The following is a 25,061-nucleotide window of genomic DNA, read 5'->3' on the forward strand; positions in this document are numbered from 1 at the left end:
CATCTCCACATTTACCTCTTCGTAGTTACTCCTGCCAATACCATGCCCACCCATGTGATATAAGTAATAAACAGTATGACAATACTCCAGTCACGCAAGACTTAACTGGCAGGAATAATTAGCTATGTCTTAGTTCAGCGAGAATTAGCCAGATGATGTTCCAGAAAAAGACTGAAACTACATTCTCACCATGAAAATCATTGGATTGGATATAATCCGACACTTTTGGCTGTTTCAAACTGCCACGTTTCCACATCCTCGCCAAATTTTCCAAGTTTTAAAGTAATGCTTTGACAACATTTAACACTTACTGTGTCGTGTGCGTGGTAAGAATTATTAAACTGGGCACCACAGTTTGTTTGTATATTTGAGACAGCTTGTGTAATTTCCTTCCCCTTTTTTGTGGGGAAAATCTTGATGAATGCAGCCAGAAGCTCCTCTCTGTTGACACATAAACACTGTGCACGTAACATTTTTCAGTTAGTCTTGTTCTGTACTGAAGAGAGTGATCTGGCAAAGCATCAGATCCAAGCAGCAAACAACATCCTCTCAGCTGCTTTGTGTCGATACATCTCGTGCTGCTCTAATGTCTGGAAATTCTATGCTTTGCTGTGCACAGTGAGATAATGTAATTCCGCTGATTTAATTATGCATAGGTACAACTCTTCCTGTATCTGATCTGTGCACGTTTAGTGCCAGCCCATGCAATTAAAACCTCCCGGTGCATGAATTTAAAGCAACAACATGTGGGCAAGCTTTGCTATAACCTATGAGTGGAAACATAAAAAAAATGTATGTTGATCTTGGTATTAAGATTAAGATCAGATTTATTGTCATGCATACATGCACACACACAAAATTTGTCCTCTGCTTTTAACACATCCAGGTTGGCACCTGTTGACACACACATTCACATGCACAGGGTCACACACTCATAGAGACAGATGCCATACACTGGAGCGGTGGGCAGCCATTCACGGCGCCCGGGGATGTCTGTGGTGCTGTGCAGGAGTGTTGAGAACGAGTGTTAGTGTATTCTCTACATCTCCCTTTGTTATATGCACAGTCAATGCATTAGATTGTATTACACACATAAAGACATGTTGAGGACTTCAGACCTCCTAACATGGGCCATATCTCCTCTTCTCGTATAGCACCAGACAGCCAAAGTCTTTTATTCTGCCTTGACAGCAACACTGAAAGCTTCATTACAGAGTAAGAGTTTCCAGCTTTAATTAAGTTTCCTGTTACTTTAATGAATTACTGTTAAGTTACTGACGAAACTGATCATTCATTATCAGTAAGAAAAGCTGCGCAGATCAAGCGTAGTTGCACTGATACCGCTTATGAACAACGCATGCTTTTTTTTAATCATCTTTGATAAAACAATATTTAACACTGAGCTGTCTTACATTAATTAGAAATGAGTCTGTGCTTCAGAAATGGTATATGCACAAGTTGTAATTGCATTTTTTATATGTATTTTTGGGCATTTTAGAGAATGGAAAGCATTCTACTATTCTTTGAGGCCAATCTATGAGAAAGGGCCAAGTCTGAAGAGACAAAAGGAAAGAAGATGCATTGAAAAGAATTTAAAGACATGGTCAGTGGACCGTTTCTATCCGCTGTCTGTTCTGTAGCTGTTTCTCATAATAGAACAATATAAGGATGTGAATGAGATGACAATGCAAAGGCACGCAGCATTTCTCATTATACTGAGAGCAGTTTTTGCAAAGAGCAAAAGCATATTGATGCAACGTCTGTGGTCATAGAGAGATGTAGAATTGAAGCACACCGGCTTCTTACAGCTACAGAGTGCTCTGGACAGCAGTGGCTGAAGCACAGCCGGCTCATTGTTGGGGATATAATTATATGAGGACCAGGGATGTTTCCAAACAAAGAGAAACAGGGCAGCGGGAGCTGTGCTTGAATTCATTTTGTGCTGCTGTTCACTGTTATTGCACAAGACACATACAGAGACATAGTTGTGTGTTTTCACATAAACACACTCAACAAATAAAGTCTGGGCTAGTCATTTCTCCAGGTATAGTCCATATTGCAGGCCACCCACTGCCTGTTTTAAGTTGCTCCAAACAGAAACCAATTAGTGAGTTTATTTGCATCTCCCAACTCGATGTAGGTACCAACCTGAGCCCCCTCACACTAACTGCAGGATTTTTCTCAGCTTCACCCTGAAGGAGGTTTATATAAGAAACCAGGGTTTTTTTTGGCACCAACATGCTGCTGTGCATTTATGGTTTCTGAACTCTGCCTCTGCTTGAGCTCTTGTGAATCCCCAACATCAGACCCTGGGTTAATTGGTAGAGCTTGTGTTCTCGATAAACAGCATGCTCCAATCACTGGGGTCATGTTTCCTGGACAGCAGAGGTGGGTAGCCCTCAACCTAATCCTCAGCCCTCCTGCTTTTAAACACTGATCCTCTGTTAAGAAGCTGCAGAGATTTATAGATTTTAAAAGATTTTGAATGAGAATAGATAAAAAGGATGGGATGTCATTATTTATAATCAGTTTTTTTTATTGAATTTTGAATGTCCAGAGGTGGTATTCTTTCTTTTTTATCTTTACATTTAATTGACTTCAGGAAATAAATTGATCTTTTTTTCTCTCTAGTTATCTTGGAGATGGAAGATTTCACTTGGAGTCGGTCATGATTGCAAACCCAGATATCCCTGCCTTCAGGTATTGTGAAACAAAATGGTGTAAGATATACATCATAACATCTCTGACATCTCTGCTCTTATGCTTCCATCAACGACAAGTGTCACACTTTCTTATTGCAACTTGTGAATTTGACAATTGAATAAATGGTCTTACTGCATAGTTTAGAAAGAAAAGTAAGCATTTTTGGAGAGAAAATCATATAATCTAATAAACAGAATTGAATTAATCGCCTAATGTTTTAAGCACGTAAGGGATGTTGTGTTGTTATCCAGAGCTTTTCATATTTTAAAATCACTTGCAGTCATCATCATTATTGCAATACCATGACAACATGTTCTGAGGCTGAAATTCTCTTTTGATGAGGCTGTGCTTGCATGCAAAGTGAAATTGTGTTGTTATACACATATGCACTCCAGCAGAGATCACAGGTCGCTCTTATAAGCACGATTCTAATCTCAAGTGTACCCCTTGTACCATAGAAAAGGAGATTAGAAGCTCAGAAATGCCTCAGTTTTCCCCAAGATGCACTAGCTCTAGTCATACTTGATGGTTTTTCATGATTAGATTTCTCAACTTAACTTACATTTCTGTTCTCAAGAAAGTTACCTTAACAACACCTGGACCTGGAGTGTTTTGTCCATTTATTTTTGTGCTCTCATCCAATTAAAATCAGTTTGTCTTGACATTTTTCTGTCTGTGCTTGTTTGCAGATATGACCCCTACAGTAAAGTGTTCTCTAGGGAGTACTATGACCACGAGGCCATGCGTGCTTTAAGGCTGCAGGCTATTGACAAGGCTCGACTGGCCCATAGATGGGGCCTTATCCTGGGAACGCTAGGCCGACAGGGCAGTCCCAAAGTCCTGGAGGTGAGTTTGCAATCATTTCAACACTCTACTTGTCCTCAGGTCACTTGTGCAATGGCTTATAATACTTCTCATTGTGAGTTTCTTGATTTGGTGACATGTACTACTCACTGGACCAGAATCTTCACTGTGGCAGCTTGTTATTTCTCATTAAGGATGATGCAGCCAAACATCCCCAGAAAGCCTTTTCCTTGATCTTGTCTTTGAGTGTTGCAAGGAATTTTGAGCAATTTCAGCTATGGTAATACAAGTCAAACCAGCCATATACAGATATTCCTGCTGTTCAAAATCCGGTTCAAAACTTAAACACTGGATGTAGAAGATTTATAACCACATCACCCAAGTTTCATTTGACAATACATATTCTCAGGCTCACAATGAAGCCTTTTCTTGTTTGTCAAAATCCAGACTTGAGAGATTAGGTTAGCATTGATGTAAAAATGTCAACCAGAGATGAGAGAAAAAAGTTTTATTTTTAGGGTTACAGGAGAGGACAGACTTAAAAAGGGGATTTGAATAAAAACTCTCCATCTCTCCCAAAGCGATCTGTTGAGATTAAGAAGTGTTTGTGTCAGATAACCCTACAAGTGAGAGGACGTAACTCTGTGATAAGAGCACAGTCATGGAAATGTCTTCCATGACTTCTTCCCAAGGACAGTGGACATCAGCAGTGCTCTTAGCTTTATCTTACAAAAGAACTTTACTGGGATTTGTCTTCGCTCACTTCGATCGCTGTCAGCGTTCATAACACCTCAGTCTACTGCCGACAACTTCAAAGGCAGAATCAGCAAGGGAGCAGAGTTCCCTAAACTTGCTAACAGATTCATATAACGAATGTAATGTATATACATAATTCATTGTTTGGGCCTTTACTCAAGGGGCCTCATTCACCTCACCTTGAGGATGAAACGTTTGTCCCAGCATCGTCTGTGCCTATTAGTCTTCATAGTTGTGTATTGATCTGATGCGTTGCAAACTGAAGACTTTAACTTTATTAATTCAGTTAGTTAGCTTCTCTGTCTCTGATTTTTTTTCTTACCAAATTATATTCACATCTGTATTAGTGCAACAGAAAGTAAAAGGCATGCTCAGTGGAAGATGGGCTGAGCTTTGCTTTATTACTGGTTCTTTCGCCTTTATGTATAATATCTCTTGGTGCTGGCCTTATGAGACAGCTGAAATCTTAAGGGACAGACGGGGAGAAGGGAAAACAATGACGCCTTCTATTTGCTAAGTGACTACACAGGTGTTGCTTTGTGACTCTCGTAGCTTGAAGTTAACATAGGATAGAAGGTGACAGATTTTTTATCAATGACCCTGTTTATATGGAGAACTTCCTACATTATATGTGGGGAAAACACCGGTTTGTTGATCTCAGAAATGCAACACTGTTGATAAGACAGAAACCCAGCTGAGAAAGTGGCTGTTTTGAGCTGAATATGAAGTGATTGTGAGAGTGAAGATTTGAATACTTCACTGTGGCAGTCACTGTATGACCTCAGGTAACTGTAAAGAGACCAAGATAAAGTTACAGCATAAACTTGGGGGAATCACTTATCTCACCTGTCTTGCAATACATGGAGTAGCTGGAGGACATAAAGGGAAGGAATGTTCTCTTTACTCCCTTGCACATCATGCAGTCACTATTGTGTAGTCTTGGCTCAGCAGTAAATGAATAGACGCATATGTTAAGCTTCAGATTAACATTTAACGGTAAAGCAAAACTTCCAGACTACCTTTCACTGAAGGGTTTGAAAGACTGTCAGTAAAGGTAAAAGAGATGATCTATGTGTCTTTTTATGTATAGTAGTTTTTAACCCTGGAAAATTGCATTTTGTGTGTTGATTGCAGCCTTTTCCACTGATTATTTTGTTTTTCTCTTCCTAGCACCTGGAGTCGAGGCTTCAGTCTCTGGGCAAGTCCTCCACTCGAGTGCTACTCTCGGAAATTTTCCCCAGCAAATTGGATCTGATGCCTGATGTGGATGCGTTAGTATTAAGATTTACTCATATAAACATTAATTGGGCTTTTAAATGTTTCTCCTTACCACTGATCCGACGAGCGCCAATCTTGTCAGTTACACCCAAGTCACTTTACCTCAGAAATAACAACAGTAGTGTCATAAGGTAGGTTTTTGTGATTGAGTGAAGAAAATCAAACAGTGAAACAAAAAGGAGAGAAGGGACAAATTTTCACTTGCCATCCAGAAGCACATATTTTACATATTTTTTTTCTGCAGAACATAAATGTTAAAAACACATTTAGCTCATAATCTAGGTTCTGGCAGTACCTAGTTTGAGGCTGATGCTGTGGCGTGAAAAGTGATTTTGAGCAAAACTAAGATTCTCTCTTATGCAGTATAAAGGTTGCAATTTAATTTGAGTCACTGAAAAGGCTCGAGGAGATTCTTATAGTCTTATTTTCTAATGTTTGCATGCTCTCACACGTCATAGTTCCTCAATGTCAAAATCAATATTTAATTTTTCTCACATTCGCTTTTAAAGAGGTACTATTTTGCATTTTGGGTTTTTGCCATTACATTCTGTTTGTTTCATAGCTTTTTTTTGGATGTTGAAGGTCTGCAAAGTAAGCCCCGAGTGCACACTCTATGACAGAATGCTACCCTGACACACATGCAACACCTTGTTCGTAGTACAGGTTTTCTCCCTTTACAATGAAACATAGTTACATGCGCTATGCGAGTTCTGCGTAATGCCTTAATATTGGTTAGGTCCGTACACCTTGAAAAATAAATGTGCATGTGACTTGCTGACAGCTATTTTTGGCCTATCGCAGTACACTGGGCCTGTTCTGAGGCACGCCTTTTAAAGGAAACAGAAACTAAAGTGTTTCATTCAGTATTTAAAAGCATTTCAGACAGAGGCTGAAAACAGGCACTGCAAAAATGAAAAGTACATCATAAATATTTTTTTCAAAATGTTTTATTGATGTTAGAGATGATAAACATCATCCAGTAAATCCTGAAGGTAAAAGAATGATCTTGTTAATTTGCATAATGCTTAATTTTAAAGATCAATGTTTTCAAATTTTTAATAGCTTCGGCCTCTTTTACATCATTTGTATTCAACATCACGGACCCTTACAGAACAGTTGTGATGCACAGCAAGTCGTCAAGCAGCGACTTTTGAAATGTATTCTGTAAGCATCATTGCACACATAATTTGGGAGTCAGCATGATTTGGCAGTGCTTGCTATAACAAAGCTGACAAACAATGTTCTCAAGCTTATAGCTTCATAAACAGAATTGGCATTCACATCATACAAGTTCGTCTGTACTGACACAGAGCGAGAACATTTTGTACATGAATAATCCATTAAAATTCTGACTTGATCTACTTTTGCAATAAGATCAAAGTATATAAGGAATAAAAAGGAGTGAAATACATAACACTGTCCTTGGCTATGATGTGTTATGTTTTCCTTTGTAATCCTTTCTTTATTTATTGTCATAACAAAAGCAAACAGACAGTATTGTCACTGTTCACTAGAGTGCTGAAAGTCTCAAATTAGGTTTACATATGTAAAACAAAAATGACAATGAAATTCAATTCAGTAACCGGAGCGCCACATCTACAGATCGATCCCAGGATCCCTTCTCATCTTCTTCGCTGAGTCTGACTAACATGTGTTGGTTTATCAGTATTTCTAACTTTAGTTCTGGTGATGTAGTTTTCCATAATCTGCGGATAACTTTTGGAGCAGTGACCGTCCCTACATTTATCACAATGAAGTCTTGCTTTAATACACTTGGCGTGTCTGTTCGGCTCCCCAGTATGCACCGCCTTGGACTTTTATATCCCTCTGCACTCAGCCACTTCCTTTTAAGTTCTACAACAAATGTTTTTACATTCCCATGGTCCATGCAAACACATTCTTGCCTCTTTCTGACATTTCCAACATTCTCATTCTGTAGAGATATCATGTAATAGATATGGAGAGTAATTTTCCCCGCCTCCTTTCTATATTTTGTGTGCATTTGACAGTATTTTTAGCCACTCGTCATCATTTAAGTGGCATCCTCCACTGCTCTACCATTCATTGGTTTATTTTTAGACTTTGTTTGAATCACCTAATGTAAAAAAACATGTTACCTTATCTGAAAACAAGTAAACTGTAAAATCGTTTGACGTACTACCAGTAGATTCCCTCCCATACTAAAACAGCGGTGAACAGAACACGTCTTTCCATGTATGCATGTTTCTGAAATCACATTAGCAGATGTTGAATTCCTCCCCCACTGTTATCCAGTCTAACATTGCTGTCTTTAGAAAGAGACTCTTCAAGTTTCTTCAATGAAATACCAGGTGCTCCATGTATCAGTTTGTCTGACTTATCTGACTTCCAGCCACAAGAGCAGAGTTTTAAGATTGACAAGAGGTTAGTAAGACAGTGATGTGCAACAGCTCCAATCACACTCACAGACACAGGCGCTCTTCCCTCCCTTGGACTGGCCTCTCACTGTGGAGTAATGAGAGGTGTGATGTGTGAGGGAGGAGTGGGTGAGATGGGACAGAAGCTCTGAGAGAGATGGAGAGATGCAGAGGTAGTTGAGGGGGCTGTGTTTGGAATGAAAGCGATCATGGTAAAAGTAATTCTTTTCTTAGTTTTTTTGGCTCTCCTCTTCAGACTGACGTATGAGTGCAACTCTAGAATTATGTAATTCAGGCACGATTCACCCAACCAAAGCAAATCTTTATCAAAGACAAAAAGCTTTTCAGCAAGACCTGATTCACTAGCAAGTATAGTCTTTATCCAAAGATAACAGATGTGTTTGAATACAAATCAAGATTTATAATGCTAAATTGGGTATTGTGCAATATGAGAATAATAATATTATGCAATGTTTGAAATTCATCTAAACCTTTTATTTCAAAATGCTGAAGAACATCAAATCAAATTATGTAACTGAAATCAATTAATCAAGTAATTTTATTACGGATTGAGTTAATTAATAGATTTACAGGTTTCAGAGCCACATGTGCTACCATGCAGAAAACCTTGTTTTCCAAGGAAAGCTTTGCTTATTTCAGCAAGACTACGTCAAAGCACAGTTTGAACCACTTGCAGCAGGATGGTTCAGTTTGAAAAGAATCTTGGTTTTTTTCGTTTTTTAAACTGGTTTCACTCATGATGAAACAAGAAATATAACAAAGGAGGGACCAAAGTGTTGAGAACATAATGTCCTTTGTCAAATAAGAATGCAAAGTTATTTGTTTTTCCACCCCTACAGCGCCATTAGAAGAAGAGGTCAGAACTATAACTTGTATCATTTGAAGCCAGTGAGCACATACAAACTATTAGATCTCTAAGTTTCAACATTTGATATAACACTCTTTTTATTTTTTCATTGTGCACAATGCTCCGTCTTTTTGTAAACACTTTTGAATGCACACATATCAGATAGCAATGCATTGTACACTGATAGGCCATAACATTAAGACCACTTACCTAATATTGAGTAGGTGCACTGCTGTTCTGCTTCTAGAGTCAGCTACTGTATGTGAGTGCTTTTGCTGTGTGGGAGGGGATGTATACAGTCTGCAAAAATGTTTAGGTGCTAGCAAGTGACATTCATGAAAATGTCAGGATGCAGGTTTCCCTAGTAGAACATTGTGTTGTAACAAGATATGTAGCACTACTCATTTTATCTATCAGTGGTTATAATGTTATATCTTATCCACGTATATTTTTGTCCTCATTTCCTGCAACATTTCCTGTTATGTGAGACATTTTCTTTATATTTTATCTTTGTAAATGTATATACAAATGGTCAGTGGTCTCATAAACATACAATAAAAAATTAAAAACACCACACAATAAAGCCTCCAAACTGACAATAAAATGGAATCAACATTTCTGCCACAGACTTAGATGCTAAAACTCAAAATTATTACTTTTCTTAAACATAGTTTGTTGCATTTCATGGCATTTTGTTCTTCTCTTTTTGTTTGATTTTTTTCTTCCCAGCTGCTTAGAATAGTTAGTAAGGACTCAGGCATCCTACACAAGCCGCAATAGACAACACAAACCATCAGGTGTTTGAGATTGTGTTAAATCTAGCTATGTCTAAGGAGGAATGGAAGGACAGAGAGAGGAGACTGAGAGATAGACAGAGGGATGGAAAACTATGTGAAGCTTCTCAGCACTAGCAGACACAGCACACAGTGCAGAGCCCACCCCCAGGCTTTCTCTGTCATTAAACACTCACATATTCACCTGTGGGAAGACAGAGCCACCATTAGCATATGCTCTTAAGTGTGTAATTAGGCTGTCCCCAAGCAGATTTTAAACTATTGCACAGATATCTGCACACGCACTTTCTCAGCTAGAGAGCAAATGCTATCCACTGCATTTCCACCTCCTGGCTTTCTGTTTGAAATTAATTTTTTGGCCAAATTCTAATTAAATCTTGTGTTTGGATTCAGTTAAGTTTACTGTTAAAGGTGAGCAGGTTGTTTCACAGCAGTTCTGAAAGGTTAGTTGCTCTTGCTTTTGATAGGTCAAGACTGTGGGTCTAATTGAGGCATAGCCATGCAGGTGGTGATCCTATTCACAGTGTCGGGGTGTAATGGTCCACAGCAGGTAATGCAGTGAGGCCTGGCTGGAGCTCACATTGCATAGCAGCTGTAAATGTCATGCAGTTTTACTTTTATATAACATAGCATGGACCCCACCAGTATTGAATCGTGCTCCTCTAATCTGCGTCAGTGTTGAAAGATTCTATTTTACACTGAAGTAAACGCATCTGTACGAGACATGCATCCATCAACATTTTATTCAATGGTTCTTTATAGCTTCAAGATTAACTGTAAAATAATTGTACTGCTTGAGACTAAAGCCTACATCCTCCTGTCTCTAAACCCTCCTCTTCCTATCCTTCAGCCTTGTCTGTGCTTCAGTGCTTTTCGTGACATGGGTTCTCTGCCATAATGGCTTGATTGAAGGCTAGACGAGGACCGAAAAAAACAATTGGGGCTATGCTTTGTTATGAACTATGCGTTTGACTGGACTGCATCATTCAGCTTTCTGCTCCTTAAAAGCGATCTTCTGCCTATCCTTTCACGCTTTTTGTCTTACTTTCCACTCAAACTCAACTCTCAGAGCTAATTGGATTTAGTCAGAAGAGTCTTTCTGCATTAATCACAAACCCACAAGCACATTCCAGTGTCCAGTGTTCTGTACCTATGTGCAGCTTATTACAATACACACAAAGATATAGTATGTTGTTTATATGACTGGTCTATGACACTTGCAAATCACTGCGGTACTTTTCGAGTGACACTCTTACGAGTTTTCTGTTTTCTCGTTTTTTTACAGGCCAGGTAGTTTACAACTGTTTCTATTTTTAGTTTGTTTCTTAGTTTTTCCCAAAAATGTAATGTGAAAATACATATTCATGCCCTTACTGGAAAATCAGTGGCAGAGGTTTTATTTGTCATCAAAGCAATTTGACAATTACCGTAATCGAGTTGCTAACTAGATTTCCCCATGTCGCTGGGATTTCAGACCATTCCTCTGTTAGGCTTCCTTTCCATCATACTGGTCTTTAGTTCTCTCAAGGTTCTGAATGGGATTCTGGTTTGTAGCTGGGTCACTCCAAAACATTTAATTGTTCTCAGTAAATCTTTAAATTACCTTTCTCTCACCAGGTTTTTGTCATGGTTACAGAGACCACTGACTCATAAAGAAAGCCAAAGCTTTACATTCTCATCACCCACATTGACTGTGAGGATGGTGTTCTTGGGGTTTGATACCTCTTGTTTATTTTTTTTCAAATAAAAGCCACACACAAGCAATTTCATTTTCCTCATCAAACCAAAGAATTTTTTTCCATCTTCGTTCAGCTGAACGTCAAGTGTGCTGTCTTGATGAGGTGGAGTCCTCCTTGATAAAAAATCTATAATGACCAACCTTGTAGTTTTTTTGCTGAAAGGTCTGCCATGAGATCTCGGTGCCAGCTGATACCAAATTCATCAGGATGGCCTTGGCAGGGATCCTTGGACCTGACACAAACCTTCTTAAAGAAGTTTATATAAAAATTTTGGAAGAAATCATTTATTAGCATGCTGAAAACTTAGCCATGTGCAACGCTTGAGCTTCCAAAAAGAAAAATTGTCCAACCAAAAGTGGTCTACAACAAAAAGCTAACTTTTTTGCCAAAAGTATTTCATGCTTTTGAGCCTAGCCATACACACAGCAGAGGTGGTAATGAATATCTGCGCACATACATGTGCACATTTTCTTCCCGTGTCTTTGGGGTGTGGTGATTTTGTTGTATCTGCCGTGTTTAAAGGTCTCTGATTATGGAATAGAAGCTGATGGACTTAAAGGTCACATCTCATATTCCACCCTTTGTCTAAACTCAGCAAACTTAGGTCTTAGGAGATTGGTGCTTGGTGCTAATGTCTCTGAATCTGCTGAGTCACAAATTAGAGGGATGAATAAGAATTGGCTCTTCGGGGGGAAATTTTATTTCTTTTTTCTTTTTTTTCAACTGCATTATTTGTAAATGAGAAAATGCCAAGCGTCTGCCCAGAAGGGTTGGAATATTTTTGTGACAGAAAGCAGACAGAAGTGACACAGAAGTGGTGCAATCAGTTCTGCAGCTAAGAAACTGTCTGAAAATTGGGAAAAGAAGAACAGACAGGAGGGGAATTTGACTCAGTATTGTTAACTTGAAAGTATTCAAGCAAAAAAAGCTGAATGTTTTTCCCCGTTTCGTGTGTTTACCATCCAGCCTTCGGCCCTTTGCTTGAATCTTATTCTCACAACTCAAGTTGGTATGTTCTTATTGATATTTACCTTCATTTAGAATTTGTTTTTTTAGGCACTGCAGCTCAATCCATATTTGTCAATATTTCTGACAGAGCTTTATCATAAGGATTAGGGACACGGCATGGTACACTGCCTCTATAGAGATGGAGCTCTAGATAACATTGATCTGTGAAAGCTAACCCTTGTAGCTCCAGCGGTTTTCCATCTTCATTTTCCCATTGTTCATTCTTCCCTGTGGCTGTCCACACTCTCCTCATCCCTCTCTCATGCATTTTCCAGAGTAAACACTTTTCTGCCTGCCAGTCTTCTCCCTCTCTTTTGCCTCTGTTCTGCCTTCTCTTCTTGCTTGTGTTGCTTCAACCCCTCCCTCTGTTTTCCTCTTACTTGCTCATTCTCCCTATCACTGCATATCTCTGTCCTTCTCCCTCTTTTTTTCCTCACTGCCTCCCCATCTCTCTAATACACAACCCCCACCCCACCACCCTGTCTGCGAGCTATGTAGGCTACCTCCGTGGAGACCAGCTGGTGCTGTTTTTTATTCACACTCACCTAACCTCTCCCATTTTTCTTTCACAGCATTTCTTCTCTTTTCACCTCTGTTCTCCTCTTCCCTGTTTTTCTGTTGATGCCTTCTGCAGCAGGTCCACCCAACTACACCACTACATACCTTTCCCCCTCCCTTTGTAGCCCTCCATCTTACACCGGCTTGCTATGCATTCCGAATGTGTAGTGGTGCTGTCTTTAGAACTGTTGCAAATCAGGACAGATCACACAAACAGATGCTTGTGCTCAGGTGGAGGGAGGCTCCTCGCACAACCCACTGCATCATGTATCCACATGCAGCGTGCAATCGCAGATGTGCCCTGCCTGTCTAATAGGATATTGGTGTCTCACCTTCTCTCATTTCTCCAGGTTTACACACACAGTTGCACTCATGAATGTATGTTTGAGCACAAATTGGTGCCTTGTCTTTCTTGCAGGTGGGTCCAGATTGCTTGCCCACGCCTTTCCATCGATTGGGGGACAGCCTTTACCAAACCTCTGCTGTCTCCATACGAGGTAAACATGCACCTTGCACTCAACAAGCTGCCACTCACTTCTCTGACATACACATGCACAGACTTTTCAAACAGTAAAAGGAGCCCTTGACAGATGTCACCGGTGAAGCATTTGCCAAAGTCCAAGAGACAAGTTACTATGTTAAGTATATCTAAGAGAGCAGTGAATTTACGTAGCACTCATCAAGGCCTGTTTGTGCTGAAGATGGAATATCTCGCTTTCTCCTTCCTCCCTCTTCTGCTCCATGCCATTTAGCACAACAGTACTGTCGTATGCAAAGCCCCAATTGCGGCAGACTAGCCCCCTCTGCTGGTATCAGCACCACACAGTCCCATCCTTGCTGCAGCCGTCTTGTTTTTGTAAAGGGATCGAGATTGATCGGACATCCGTCTATAAAGATCCATTTCAAAGCAAATGTTTGAGTGTGTGCTGCTGCAACCGGTTGGCAGGTTTGCTTTGTGATGGGCGTGGCAACTATTTGCTGCACGAGACTTTACTGGTTAGCATTCAACTATCAGTTCATTCAAGGAGTCTCCTCAACAACACGCCACTTCTTTAAATCCTTGTGAAAACGGCTGCAAGGGGTATAGCTGCCATGAATATTCGATTGTGATTTGAAACGATTGCTGTGATAGACCATCTAAGTAGCTTTTGTTTGTTAAAGCACTTAAAACACTTCGAAAGGAGAAAAATGATAGCATTCACAATAAAACATAAAGTTTATTTTGTATTTTCACTGAGGCCTAAAATGATGTCTGTGGAGTCTTAAATTTGCCCCTACAGTAGAAATGCAGCAATGTTTTTTCTTGAATTCCTTTATGTTACTGCAGGATTTGCTCTTCCTGACAGGTGCTTGGGAAGCGCATTTAAGTCATTTTCAGATGCACTTGTATCTACGTGTTTGTGATAAAACTTAATTCCTCCTCATCTCATACCTATGAGAACCATACATCAGTGTGCTGTGCTTTTCACTGTGGCATTTAGGATGGAGATGAAGAGGAACAAGATGGGAGGGTAGAGTGAGCATGGAGAGGGGATGGGGAGGCGGCAGCATTTATTTTCAGTGCGTCTCATGTTATATTTATAGTCAATAAGACACACTTGGCTCTCCTGTCAGAGCAGGGATTAGCAAAGGAAGCTTCTACAGAGAGAGGGGAGAGGAGGACAGCTGTGGTTAATAGCTGGAGAAATAAGATACAGCTGGAATGAGGGCAGAGGAGAGAAGTTGGAGAATGTTTTTGAAAAGGCAAAAAAATGACCATGTTTTCCTCTAATGCAGTGTTTTATCTATAGAGGAGTAATCTATGTAATTTAATAAAGGTTGATATTAGGTTTATTTATCCATTTTATTTGCAATACTTGTTTTATTCTTTCTCTTCACTGATGGTTAGGAAATACCAGCTTGTGACAAGCTGCGGAATAATTACATATTATGTCCTACCAGGAAAAAAATAAAGATTGCATCACTTTGAGCCTGAATTTTTCATGTTTCCTTTCAACTAAATTCTCTAATAATGTGTAAGTGTTTTTGGAGCTTTGTAATACTTTTATGGCTTGTTTCCCCTCATATTTCCATATATTATCGCATTTATCCTGGAGCCTTGGCATCTAAATAGTTTGAAAATTGAATAAGGAATTGGACGGAAGAATAAATGAATAGCGAAAGCATCTATTTGTTCATTTGTAATGCTTGTTTATTCATCTGCTAAGTCATTCCACCGTTCTATCTATCATCGAGAATCATTATTCACAGGCACTTCTCTTCCATATGGAGCAGTCTGCACTTATGTCACAGCACTGTCTTGCCTTTGCTGTTGTTCTCTTCTAACAGCTGTTGTGTCACGCAGTGCAGTTGCATAGGGATAACATGACAACTGCGCATGCTATCCAAGCTCAAAATTTTGACACCTGTCTTGTCTGTGTGCTCGGTCTGTTGTGTCTTCTCATAACTCTGTGGTTTTCTGAAAATTGTTTGAGCAAAACTACAAATATAATGTTAGGTACAGAGGATATACAGAAGAACCATACACTTCAGAGAGCGCTTTTAACATCTTTATCTCATCTATTTTTTTCTTTTTTTTTTTTTCTTGTGACACTCCTTCCATTCATGTTTGTAACTCGTTATCTTCTAGGCAGCTGTTGCTCTACAGGAGGTAGGCTGGAAGGAAGTGTACCCCATGGACTTCTATGCTAATCAGAGCTTGGGGCCGTGGGCACCCAACCACCCTGACAACCAACCTGTGCGGCCTACTCGTAGACAGACCCAGGTAAACAGGGCTTGGAAATAAAAGACAGAGAGGAGAAGGTTTGGGAAAATGATGGTAAAGAGGGTATTGAGGCTAAGTTTGATAGTCTGTATCAGTATGTCATCACACTGACACCCAGTGGCACAGTGACAGCAGGACATATACGTGGGGCATTTCTCCTAAAGGTGTGGCTGTAACCTTCACCTTTGTGTGCTTTCTAAATGTTCTTATTTATTAAGAAGAAAAAATATTATTAAACAACAATCTAAATGCACCTCTATGAAAATACCCCACAGTTGCTGTAGTGCCTAATATTACAACTAACATGTCTAAGGTAGGTACTGTCACTGTTCCGAGTTTTAATGCTGTCCTACTGCCTTCCAGCAGAAACGAAGCACCGAGTCAGCCCTTCCTACCAAGCAGTGTGAGCAGAGTCAGTGCGCCCCCTGTGGCTGTCAAGGGGAATGACTGGTCACATCATGACCTAAGCTATCTTTGACTCGTGCCCTGGCTGCCTGACAGAAGGAGGGAGGTCAAATCACAGGAGGAGAGTGGGTATTTGTCCAGGCCGTCTATAAGCGAGTGCGGCCAAAGCCAGAGGAGTTTTCAGCCTCATCAAAAGGATTACCAGCCATATCTAATCCCTAATCTTACTGCACAGCAGATCAAACCAAACTCACTGCTCCTTTTCACACGTATTCTTAGCTGAAAATGCACGCAACTGAAAGAATGGCTCATGTGTTCAAGCTCATGCATGTCCATGTGAGTCTAATTCAAACGATGGAGCTTTCTGCTGTGTAAATACAGTTAGTACTCCTGCACTGGGGTGATGTATAGGCCTTTTTGTAATGCAGACACTGCTTTTATGATAGCGAAAAAAAGTCAGATGACCTTGAGCATGTTGTATGGAATTAAGTGTCTCTTAATGTGGGTGTTTTTAGTCAATTCAAAACACTTATGCTTTGATAAGGCACTATTCAATGTTCAACACTTGAAATAAGCTTCCCTTTATGATATTCCAAGTCTGTCAGACATATTGTGGGAGGCACCTCTGTGGATGTACAGAGTGAATACCATAGACATTGTTTTGTTTTCCTGCATTTCTTGTATAATTTTAAAAACAGTAAATGAGAAAAGGAACCTTGTGTCTTGTGTAAGTTTTTTTTTTTTTCTAAAATGCAGAGCCTCCCTGGAGCAAAGAGCCTGTTTTTAAAAGCTGAGAGCTGTGAGTTCCTAGATGTTTGCAGAGCTAGTCACGACTGCTGTCCAAGCTCGTTATTTATTTATGGCAGAGTCTGTCCATAAATAAACAAATAAACACTCCATTGCTTTTTTTTTTTCTTTTGCCACAGTAAGTGATTGACAGCAGCTCACTGTGACCTCAGCAGAAACTAAGGAGCTTGTCAACATTCCCAGACGACCAAACACATGTGGTTATGGTCTTCAGTGATTTTGTTATTTGCCTACAACTACCAGACTTCTCTTGTCAGATCCACCATCGTGTCTCCTTGGCAACAGAGGCCAGTGTGATGCAGCCATCCAGCTAGATATCAATATTTCTCATGACGTGTCCTAGTAGCAGCGGTTGTTTTAAAGAACTCAGTACTTGCCACCATACACTGTGTGATCCACAGCGGTCAAGAATATATTATTGACCTGCAGAGCACTCAGTCTCTCACTCACTAGATGTTTTATTCATTTATTGGCATATTCTGTCAGGAATAAAAAGGCAAGAGGTTTAGAAAATCTTCCTTTTCATCTAAAATGTGCAGCTTCTGATCTTAGTCATGATAAATATGAGTAAAAACAATTTAATTTCTAAAATGAACAGCAGTCAAAGGGAAGCAGCTGACTCCCAACTGCTCAAAGATAAAAAACAAAGATGACATGGATGGAATTTTACACTTGAATTTTAAAATGTATGTATTTAAATATAATAGTTCAGGTTATCAAGAGCCCTTTGTCAATGTATTAACAAAGTTACAGGTTTTTGACTGCATACTTAAATCATCATCATTTTAGAAATGTGGTAGAGGTGTGTTTTTTTTATTTAGCATTTATGGCATTTTAATGATAAAGATTAAGTTGAATCTTTTCAGTTTTAGCTTGTAAATATTAACATCTGTCAAACATTACAATTCTTTAGAAGTTAGTGCTTCTTTATCATAGCCCTAACAATTACTCTTCTGTTTACATGTGTTGAAATGACAATATAATTGGAAATAATTCTATAACATGAAGTATACACTATACATTTGTCAGTAAGTTCTACTAATATCTTCTTTATGATTCACACTATACACTCACAAGAGTGTACTGTGTTCATGAATGTATACTAAACTTAGCATGCTTGTTTGCATAAATAACCTGTTTGGTCTCTTTTAAAACATGTCCACTGATTACATTATACGTATAATTGAATATTCTATTGAAACAGCCTTATATATTGCATCTTCAATCCATATTTTATGAATAGATAGAATTAATACAAAGAAGGTGAATTTGCAAGTATATATACATATATTTAGCTTTATAGTATATTTTGGTGTCTGAGTAAGCTCACAGAAGCAAACTAGCAGCTGTGTAAGACATTAAACATGAAATTAATTTCCTATCATGCCACCAGCTGAGTGACCACTAAGTGGCACTATTTTCCTAACTTATTTGCAGTCTACAGGCATTCAAGCTGCACACGTCTCACTGTAGGGAGGCTGTGCATGGGAGAGTGTGTACAGTGTGCTTGGCAGAGTGCAAGCAGCCTGTGTACTTTTAGGGTGAATTCAGCTCTGCTGTCCCTCATCCTGCTTGACGTCCCATCTCTTCTGTTCTCATCCTCCTGACCTAAATGTGTATGCAACGAGCACCCAGTTTATGGATTTATCATCATTTTAGCATGTTTTACTCAAACCGTCGTCATGAGATTAACGCAACAGGTGCTCAGATCATGTAACACTCACAGATATACCCCCACTGTATGGTTTACTGGTGCCCTGGATTTCTTTGTGTTGCCTACAGCAGTCAGTGATTGTGACTCAAAAGTCACCATTCAATACATTCTCAACAACCACTCGTCATCCATAAAACAGAAGAGATGATTAAAAGAAACTCAGTAACCGTATATGAACTGTCTGATTTGCTTTTCTCTGGTTTTCTTGTCTAGTACCTGCAAGTGGGAAAAACATGTCAGCACACATGATGTATTTAGTTGTTTTTCTCTCTGACCAGGGAAAGGATGAGTCACAGCAGTCTCTAACTGTCCCATCCTCCCTCTCATTTTCACTGACCCCATGTGTTCGGCCCCCTCCTGCATGTCAGGCAAGTTTACAGTTACCCTCTCACAAATGCAATTTCCCACTCTTTTATCATATCATGCCATATTTGCATTATGTTTGTTGTTATATCTGTATTTTTTGATAAATCAAATCAGGCAAGGGTAGAGAAAAAATAAGTCTTATATGACGCATTGCACTACAGCAAAAATAAAGAGGGGGAGACTTGTTTTTCAAGTTTGCTTTTTCTGCATGGGAAGGTGTGGCACTTCTGGACCTGTATATAAGATCCAAAATGAGGCAGTACAAATGCTGAATGTCTCACTGTCTTCCTATATGTGTCTCTTATTTGTGTTCCTTCTTCCATTTATTGGATTACATTAGAACTGAGCAGAAGACGACTGACTTTAAATGTACCTGAATTTACATCTGTCGAAGAGTTGACACGCATATCCCCAAAATGGCTTGTTTTTCTGTATTTTTTTGTATTTTTTTTTACCCCAAGATATTATTCTACAGCTTGTGTAAATTCAAATGTGTTTTGATCACAAGTAAACTGGGCTTTGGCAGGGGGCATTCACATCTTATATTGTGTCCAGTCTCTATATGATTTACAAAGTACAAAATCAAAAGAAAGACAACAGGTTCATTAAGAGTAGAATGAAAGGGATGAACAGTTGGCTTGATCAAAAGAGTGTTTGTATCTAAACTGGTCTAATTACCAAGTTCTGTTATCCTCTGTGCATTTGATATGGCCTTGATCAGCATATCTGTGGAAACTGGAACAATAAATAATTATATAAAGGCTGCTGACTCTGTGTGTGTGTGTGTGTGTGTGTGTGTGTGTTTGTGTGGGAGAAAAGAAGCCTGGGCGGCCAAACAGCATTGTGGCGGAAGGTTGCTAGAAGGTTGAATAAGAGTCTTAAATGGAAAAAAAAGTGGTGTAAAGAGATGACTAATTCTGCGTAGGAGGTCAGCCTGTCCCAGATTATCCGGCCAAGAGCCACCCCAGCACAGGGCTGTCGCAAAAGTCACCTCCTTCCTGAACATCCTGCCATCAATCATCAGTGTTTGCCACTCGTGCTGTCATCTGCCTTTTCTCAATAACTCATTTATCTTCCTATTTCCTGTCCTATTATAATGGGGCTAAACGGAAAACCCTACAAAACCTAATGGTTATTATTTTTTATATTTTTTTTTTGTTTTAAGGTTTTTATATCTTTAATAGGCCCAGTGATTGACTGGTGACCTGTCCAGTTGTACTCCACATCTCGCCCGATGGCAGCTGGGATAGGCTCCAGCCCCCCACAAATCTAAACTGGATTAGGCGAGTTAGAAAATGGATAGATGGGTGAAGATTGGCATTGGGAATACCCCTGAGATCCATTAGAATTTTTTTTATGACTTATAAAAATCCAGAATGACCACATACATTTTTCTGAATTAAGCATTCTTTAGATCCTTCAAACTATCAAACTTTTCCACCAAGCAAAGGCAGAAACACTCTGTTTGAACACCTCGGGTACTGCAATCTATGCAGAGATCTCATTGTGCTCTATTTTATTTGTACTATCCAAAACCAAGTAAACATCGGCTCTCAGATACTGTAAAAGGTAATACAGGAGATGAACGGTCTATAACACACTAATTAACTAAAATCATAGGATTAAATGATTAGTCTATAGATGTCTGCAAATCAGGATACAAACCCTTTCTGAATGACTAGATTCATGTTGCAATTTAATTTTAAAAAAGGAGGCAAGGGTTAAAAAGCTCATTTGATTGTAAACATATTAAAATACAAAACTGAGAGCAGAGTGGAAATTAATCATTTCGGTGTGATAGGCTCATAGTAAAGCTGCCCAGAAAATAAACTTAGTTTTTCAGCATTGAGCTTTGGCATGGTAACGGATGGTAAAATATATTGTTGTGAATATTTATTAAAATCAACCCAGAATAAGAGTAACTTAAAGCTTTTTATCTGATAGTTTTCCCCATCTGTACTTTGGTACAATAATAAGTACTTCTGCTGTTTTTCATATTTGCTATAATATCTATACTGGTTATAAAAAATGTCACTGGCTGTTTATTAGATGTGTTGTTATTCAGTATGTATTATGTAAGGTTGGCATCCTGATAGTTTTCTTACCTTCTGTAGTTTAATAGGAAAGTTTACCAACATGTTTTTGGATGAACACCTAACATCTAGATATAAAACATGCATTTATTCTTTATCCTGCAAAATAGATTACCATTGTTGGAATCAATTCATCTATTTGCTTAGACAGTTGCTGTCCTCACAAAAGTTCCTATTTCAATATGTTTCACAAGGGCAAATGCAGTTTTTCCTGTTCTATGAATAAAATGTCTAACTATTGATGTATTGATTATAAGTAACCATGGGATAATCATTTTAGCATTCATCATGGTGATCAAACATAATGAAATATATTAACTAATGCATACTCACTTTTATAAAGTGTTGCTCTAAAGGACTGAGGCACAGTGCCACTCACTCCCAAAATGATTCCAGTGTTCATTCTCAGAAAGAGGAGACAAAAGAAAGAAAGCCCCCCCCCCCCCCTTTTCCAAAATGTGCAATCATATATGCAATTTTTTGATGGTTTGGGGTAAATCTTCTTTTTGATTTGAAAATAGGTTTACCAGCTGAACCATGTTTTAATGCTAAAAGGGACCTCTCAGCTATTAACTAACATTTCATTCCTGACAAAAATGCCTCTTGTTTCTTGAAGGGTTCTTGCATGTATATTTTATCTTGAGACAGTGGAAAACTTTTGAACATATTTGACATCAAGTAATCCACTTACTTCATTTTGAACTTTTCAGGTATGTTAAATCTTGTCTCTGAACCTCTGTACACTAACATTAGCTTAGCTGTACATGTAAGTGGATGTGGAAGTGTGCTTTATTGTGTTTTAACAAAGCCTCTGAAAGAGAGGTTAAAAACTGAATTCCCAAGTCAATCACAGATGTTAATTTCAGTCTGATTATAATCAGCAGCTTTGTTACTCTCACGACCTGAGACTTAGTTACTGAACACCATGAATTGGAGCATGCTGAGTTTTACAGTCCAGAAAGAAAGACCCTCACCCCGTTTGCCTCAAGAATTCTTAAACCATTAGGTTCATATTGGAAGAACAAAGTACAAAAAAAGTGCAGATCATCATTACTGGAAAAAACACAAAAACTCATGCTAATCTTTAATTGTTTTATTTATAAGGTATAGTCACATATAACATGTGTATGATTCAAACACAGTAAATTGTTCAAATAACTTAAGGAATTCTTAAAAGCAAAGATGTGTCATATTATGAAACTGAATAGCTCAATCTTCTATAACTATTTCATGGAGTAAATATCAAGATTCATAGAAATTTCAAGATGTCACACACTGACTCACATTATGTAAATTATCAACTCAAAATGGCAACTTTTGTAAGTGTGTTGTTTGAATTTACAAATGCTGCACATTTTCCTTCTACTTTCCTAATGGGTGTAATGGGTGTAAGAGAAGACATTCTCATTTGCACCTCAGGTTCAGACGTGTGTTTTGTCCTCTAGCGACCATGGCTGTAGACTGTTACCAGTGGTGCTGTTGCTACAGTAACAATCTAATGCCACGGTTACCATGGAGACAGTAGAGGAAATGCGATTGGCTGTGGTAACCACCGACGTCGACTGTGGTTTTGTGATGTTGGTGATGCAGCCTTCAGTGATGCTGGTCTCCAGAAGGAAACTTCATACAGTACAGCAGCATTTTAACTCTTTAAGTGTGAATTTTTCCGGACTGTGCAGAGGTTTGCCAGGCATCAGTAGCCATGACTGTAGACTGTTACTGTACTTTGGGGGAGTTTTAGCAGTAAGCAGTCTAGAGCCAAGGTATTGATGCACTGACCGAGAGCAGCAGCATGGGATACAATCAGGCTGGAGTAAGTGCAAATACAGGCTGGTAGCATGCAGAGGGAAATGGGTGCTCAGTGAGAAAGACAATACAGTGCTGCACTTTGCTCTGAAATTAAATTCTATAAATTCCCTACATAAACAAATCAAGGCGAAGTGCAAAGAAGAACAGTTCTGATAATTCTGTAGTGCCAAGCCAGATGACACAGTGCTCACAGTAGCGCACAACATGGCCTTTCCTGGCAAAGGCCTTAGGCTATGTATGGCCAGACAGACTGTTACATAGCCCTCTTGTTGTGTTTGTTGTATTGATTTTCATGCCAATTATGTATGACTCAGCCACAAGATAGGGATAGACAGAAGCACAGGGTGAACTGGTGGCTTATGCAAGCTCAACTGAGTAGCTGTACTGACGTAAGCAGTCAGGAAATTCTGTGTTCACTTGAGAAATCATCTAATGTATGCAGACAGGCTGTCTGACACTGTGTAAAGTTGTTATGGAGGTAATTCGTATATGGTCTTGTGGTTTATTTAGTTTGTGGGGAAATGCAGAAATATGCAGAAACACAGGAAGCAGCTCTGTGAATGAAAGTTGCCAATTAAGGGTCATCAGAGGTTTTCTGTATCTAGGAATGTCCCTGCATCCTACTTTTGTCTGTCTCTCACAAAATTGATACATGGTTAAGACACAAGTAGTGTCACAATCAGTCACTTGCAGTTGCACATTAGTAGTGGTAATTAATTAAAGAAATTAAATTACTCTGAAAACACACATAAACACAAATAATTTCATGAAGACGGATATCCCTGTCTTAAACTAGCTGAACTCTATCGCTGTCCCTGGTCCTGAAGATTGCCCGCTGAAAGAAACACTGCTGGCCGACTTTTCTGCAGCTACGTGAGCCGTAAGGATCGTAAAAAATGCGAATCCCTATTTTCAAGTAACGTAGACATATTCGCCAGAGGTCAGGGAGTTTACTGTAGCCTGCCATTGCTATTAGTGCCACAGCTGTCGAATTGAACTGCAATTTACATGGACAGAAAAATCTATCTCAAATGTAAGATTCTAAGAAAGATTCTGACGTTTTGAAACACCCAAGATATGTTTCTGTAAGAGTTTGCTGAAGGTTCACCAACATCATGGACACAAATAATCTATCAGCTGTTGGTAGATGCGTCCGAGCTTCACAGTTTATAACAATGTTTGTTTTTTTTAATTGCTCAGCCCCCAGACCACAATCAGCACCATGGATAGCGACTGACGGCTCATTTGTATGTATCGCACAGTCTACTGTGCACTGCCTAGAACCAACCTGGATGCCCTACGCGGGTGGACATTAAATACTATGGGAGAGGTTGTTGAACAGCGCTCATTAGAATTCTGGTCCTCGCTCCTTCCAGGAGTTACCTTGGGGAGTTTTCATCACCCCCCTAGGCCTTCCCACCCCCTCATCTCCCCTGCTCGTGTAGAGACACATCGCAATGCAGGTTAGAAGTATATAGACTCGAGCTGTGTCTTTAAAGCATTCTGTAGGGTGATTGGAAGTCAGCATGTGCGCAAGAATGACGCAAAATTGACTTCATCTCAAGAGCGCGTCACGATGTCATTTCAACATGAAAGACGAAAAAAAATGGCGAACTATGACGATCTCTGCCTTAATAATAGGTCAATTCATTCAAATTTAGTCTCTTCATTGTCGAGCTATTGTTCGTTATAATTTGGGCAATCTTCAAAGTAGCAATCATTCGTACGTGTCCAAGACCACACTGACTTAACACACTGATCTCCGGTTGTGTTAAGAGCTGATAAGTCCGAGAAGCAACCGACTAGGACGTCCCGCATAGACTGACATCTCTCAAAAAAGATATTCCACCACATGTCGTGATCCGCTCTCTATCTGCGGATACGCAGCCTGGTTAACATGCAATCAACGTAGCCTACACCCCACAAGTCATTCCCCTCTTCTTTTTTTTTTCACAGTTGTCACTGCCCATGTGCGCCAAAGTGACTCACACTGCAGTAACTTCAACCCTCTGTAATCTGCCGTAAATTCAGGAAATGACACGCAAAGAAAAATCAAGTGACAGAAGTGTGATTACAGGAATTTTAAAAAAGCTCCACTGGTTGACATCTCGCTACACGTGGATGAAAACGGTTATTATTTTCAATAATGATATGAAAAAAAAGGAAACCTTACCTCTTGGTCCTCACTGGTCCAGCTGA

The 25,061-nt window shown here is 39.3% G+C and overlaps 1 protein-coding gene across 2 annotated transcripts in view; it reads left to right on the forward strand.

Moving 5' to 3' along the window:
• The window catches only part of dph1 (diphthamide biosynthesis 1), a 53,652-nt gene extending 36,860 nt beyond the window's left edge, over positions 1-16,792 (forward strand). Inside the window, exons 7-12 of one of the 2 annotated variants that reach the window (XM_072392237.1) lie at positions 2,632-2,700; positions 3,393-3,549; positions 5,434-5,534; positions 13,323-13,401; positions 15,534-15,668; positions 16,032-16,792. In XM_072392237.1, coding sequence (XP_072248338.1) covers positions 2,632-2,700; positions 3,393-3,549; positions 5,434-5,534; positions 13,323-13,401; positions 15,534-15,668; positions 16,032-16,115 — 625 coding nt within the window. In that variant the 3' untranslated portion in view covers positions 16,116-16,792. The remainder of the gene's footprint in view (positions 1-2,631; positions 2,701-3,392; positions 3,550-5,433; positions 5,535-13,322; positions 13,402-15,533; positions 15,669-16,031) is intronic. The other variant, XM_072392238.1, reaches the window with a different exon arrangement.
• The last annotated feature ends 8,269 nt before the right edge of the window (positions 16,793-25,061 follow it).

This window comes from Leuresthes tenuis, unplaced genomic scaffold (assembly GCF_036924035.1).
Source record: "Leuresthes tenuis unplaced genomic scaffold, fLeuTen1.0.hap1 SCAF_9, whole genome shotgun sequence".
In the NCBI taxonomy this organism is placed as follows: domain Eukaryota; kingdom Metazoa; phylum Chordata; class Actinopteri; order Atheriniformes; family Atherinopsidae; genus Leuresthes; species Leuresthes tenuis.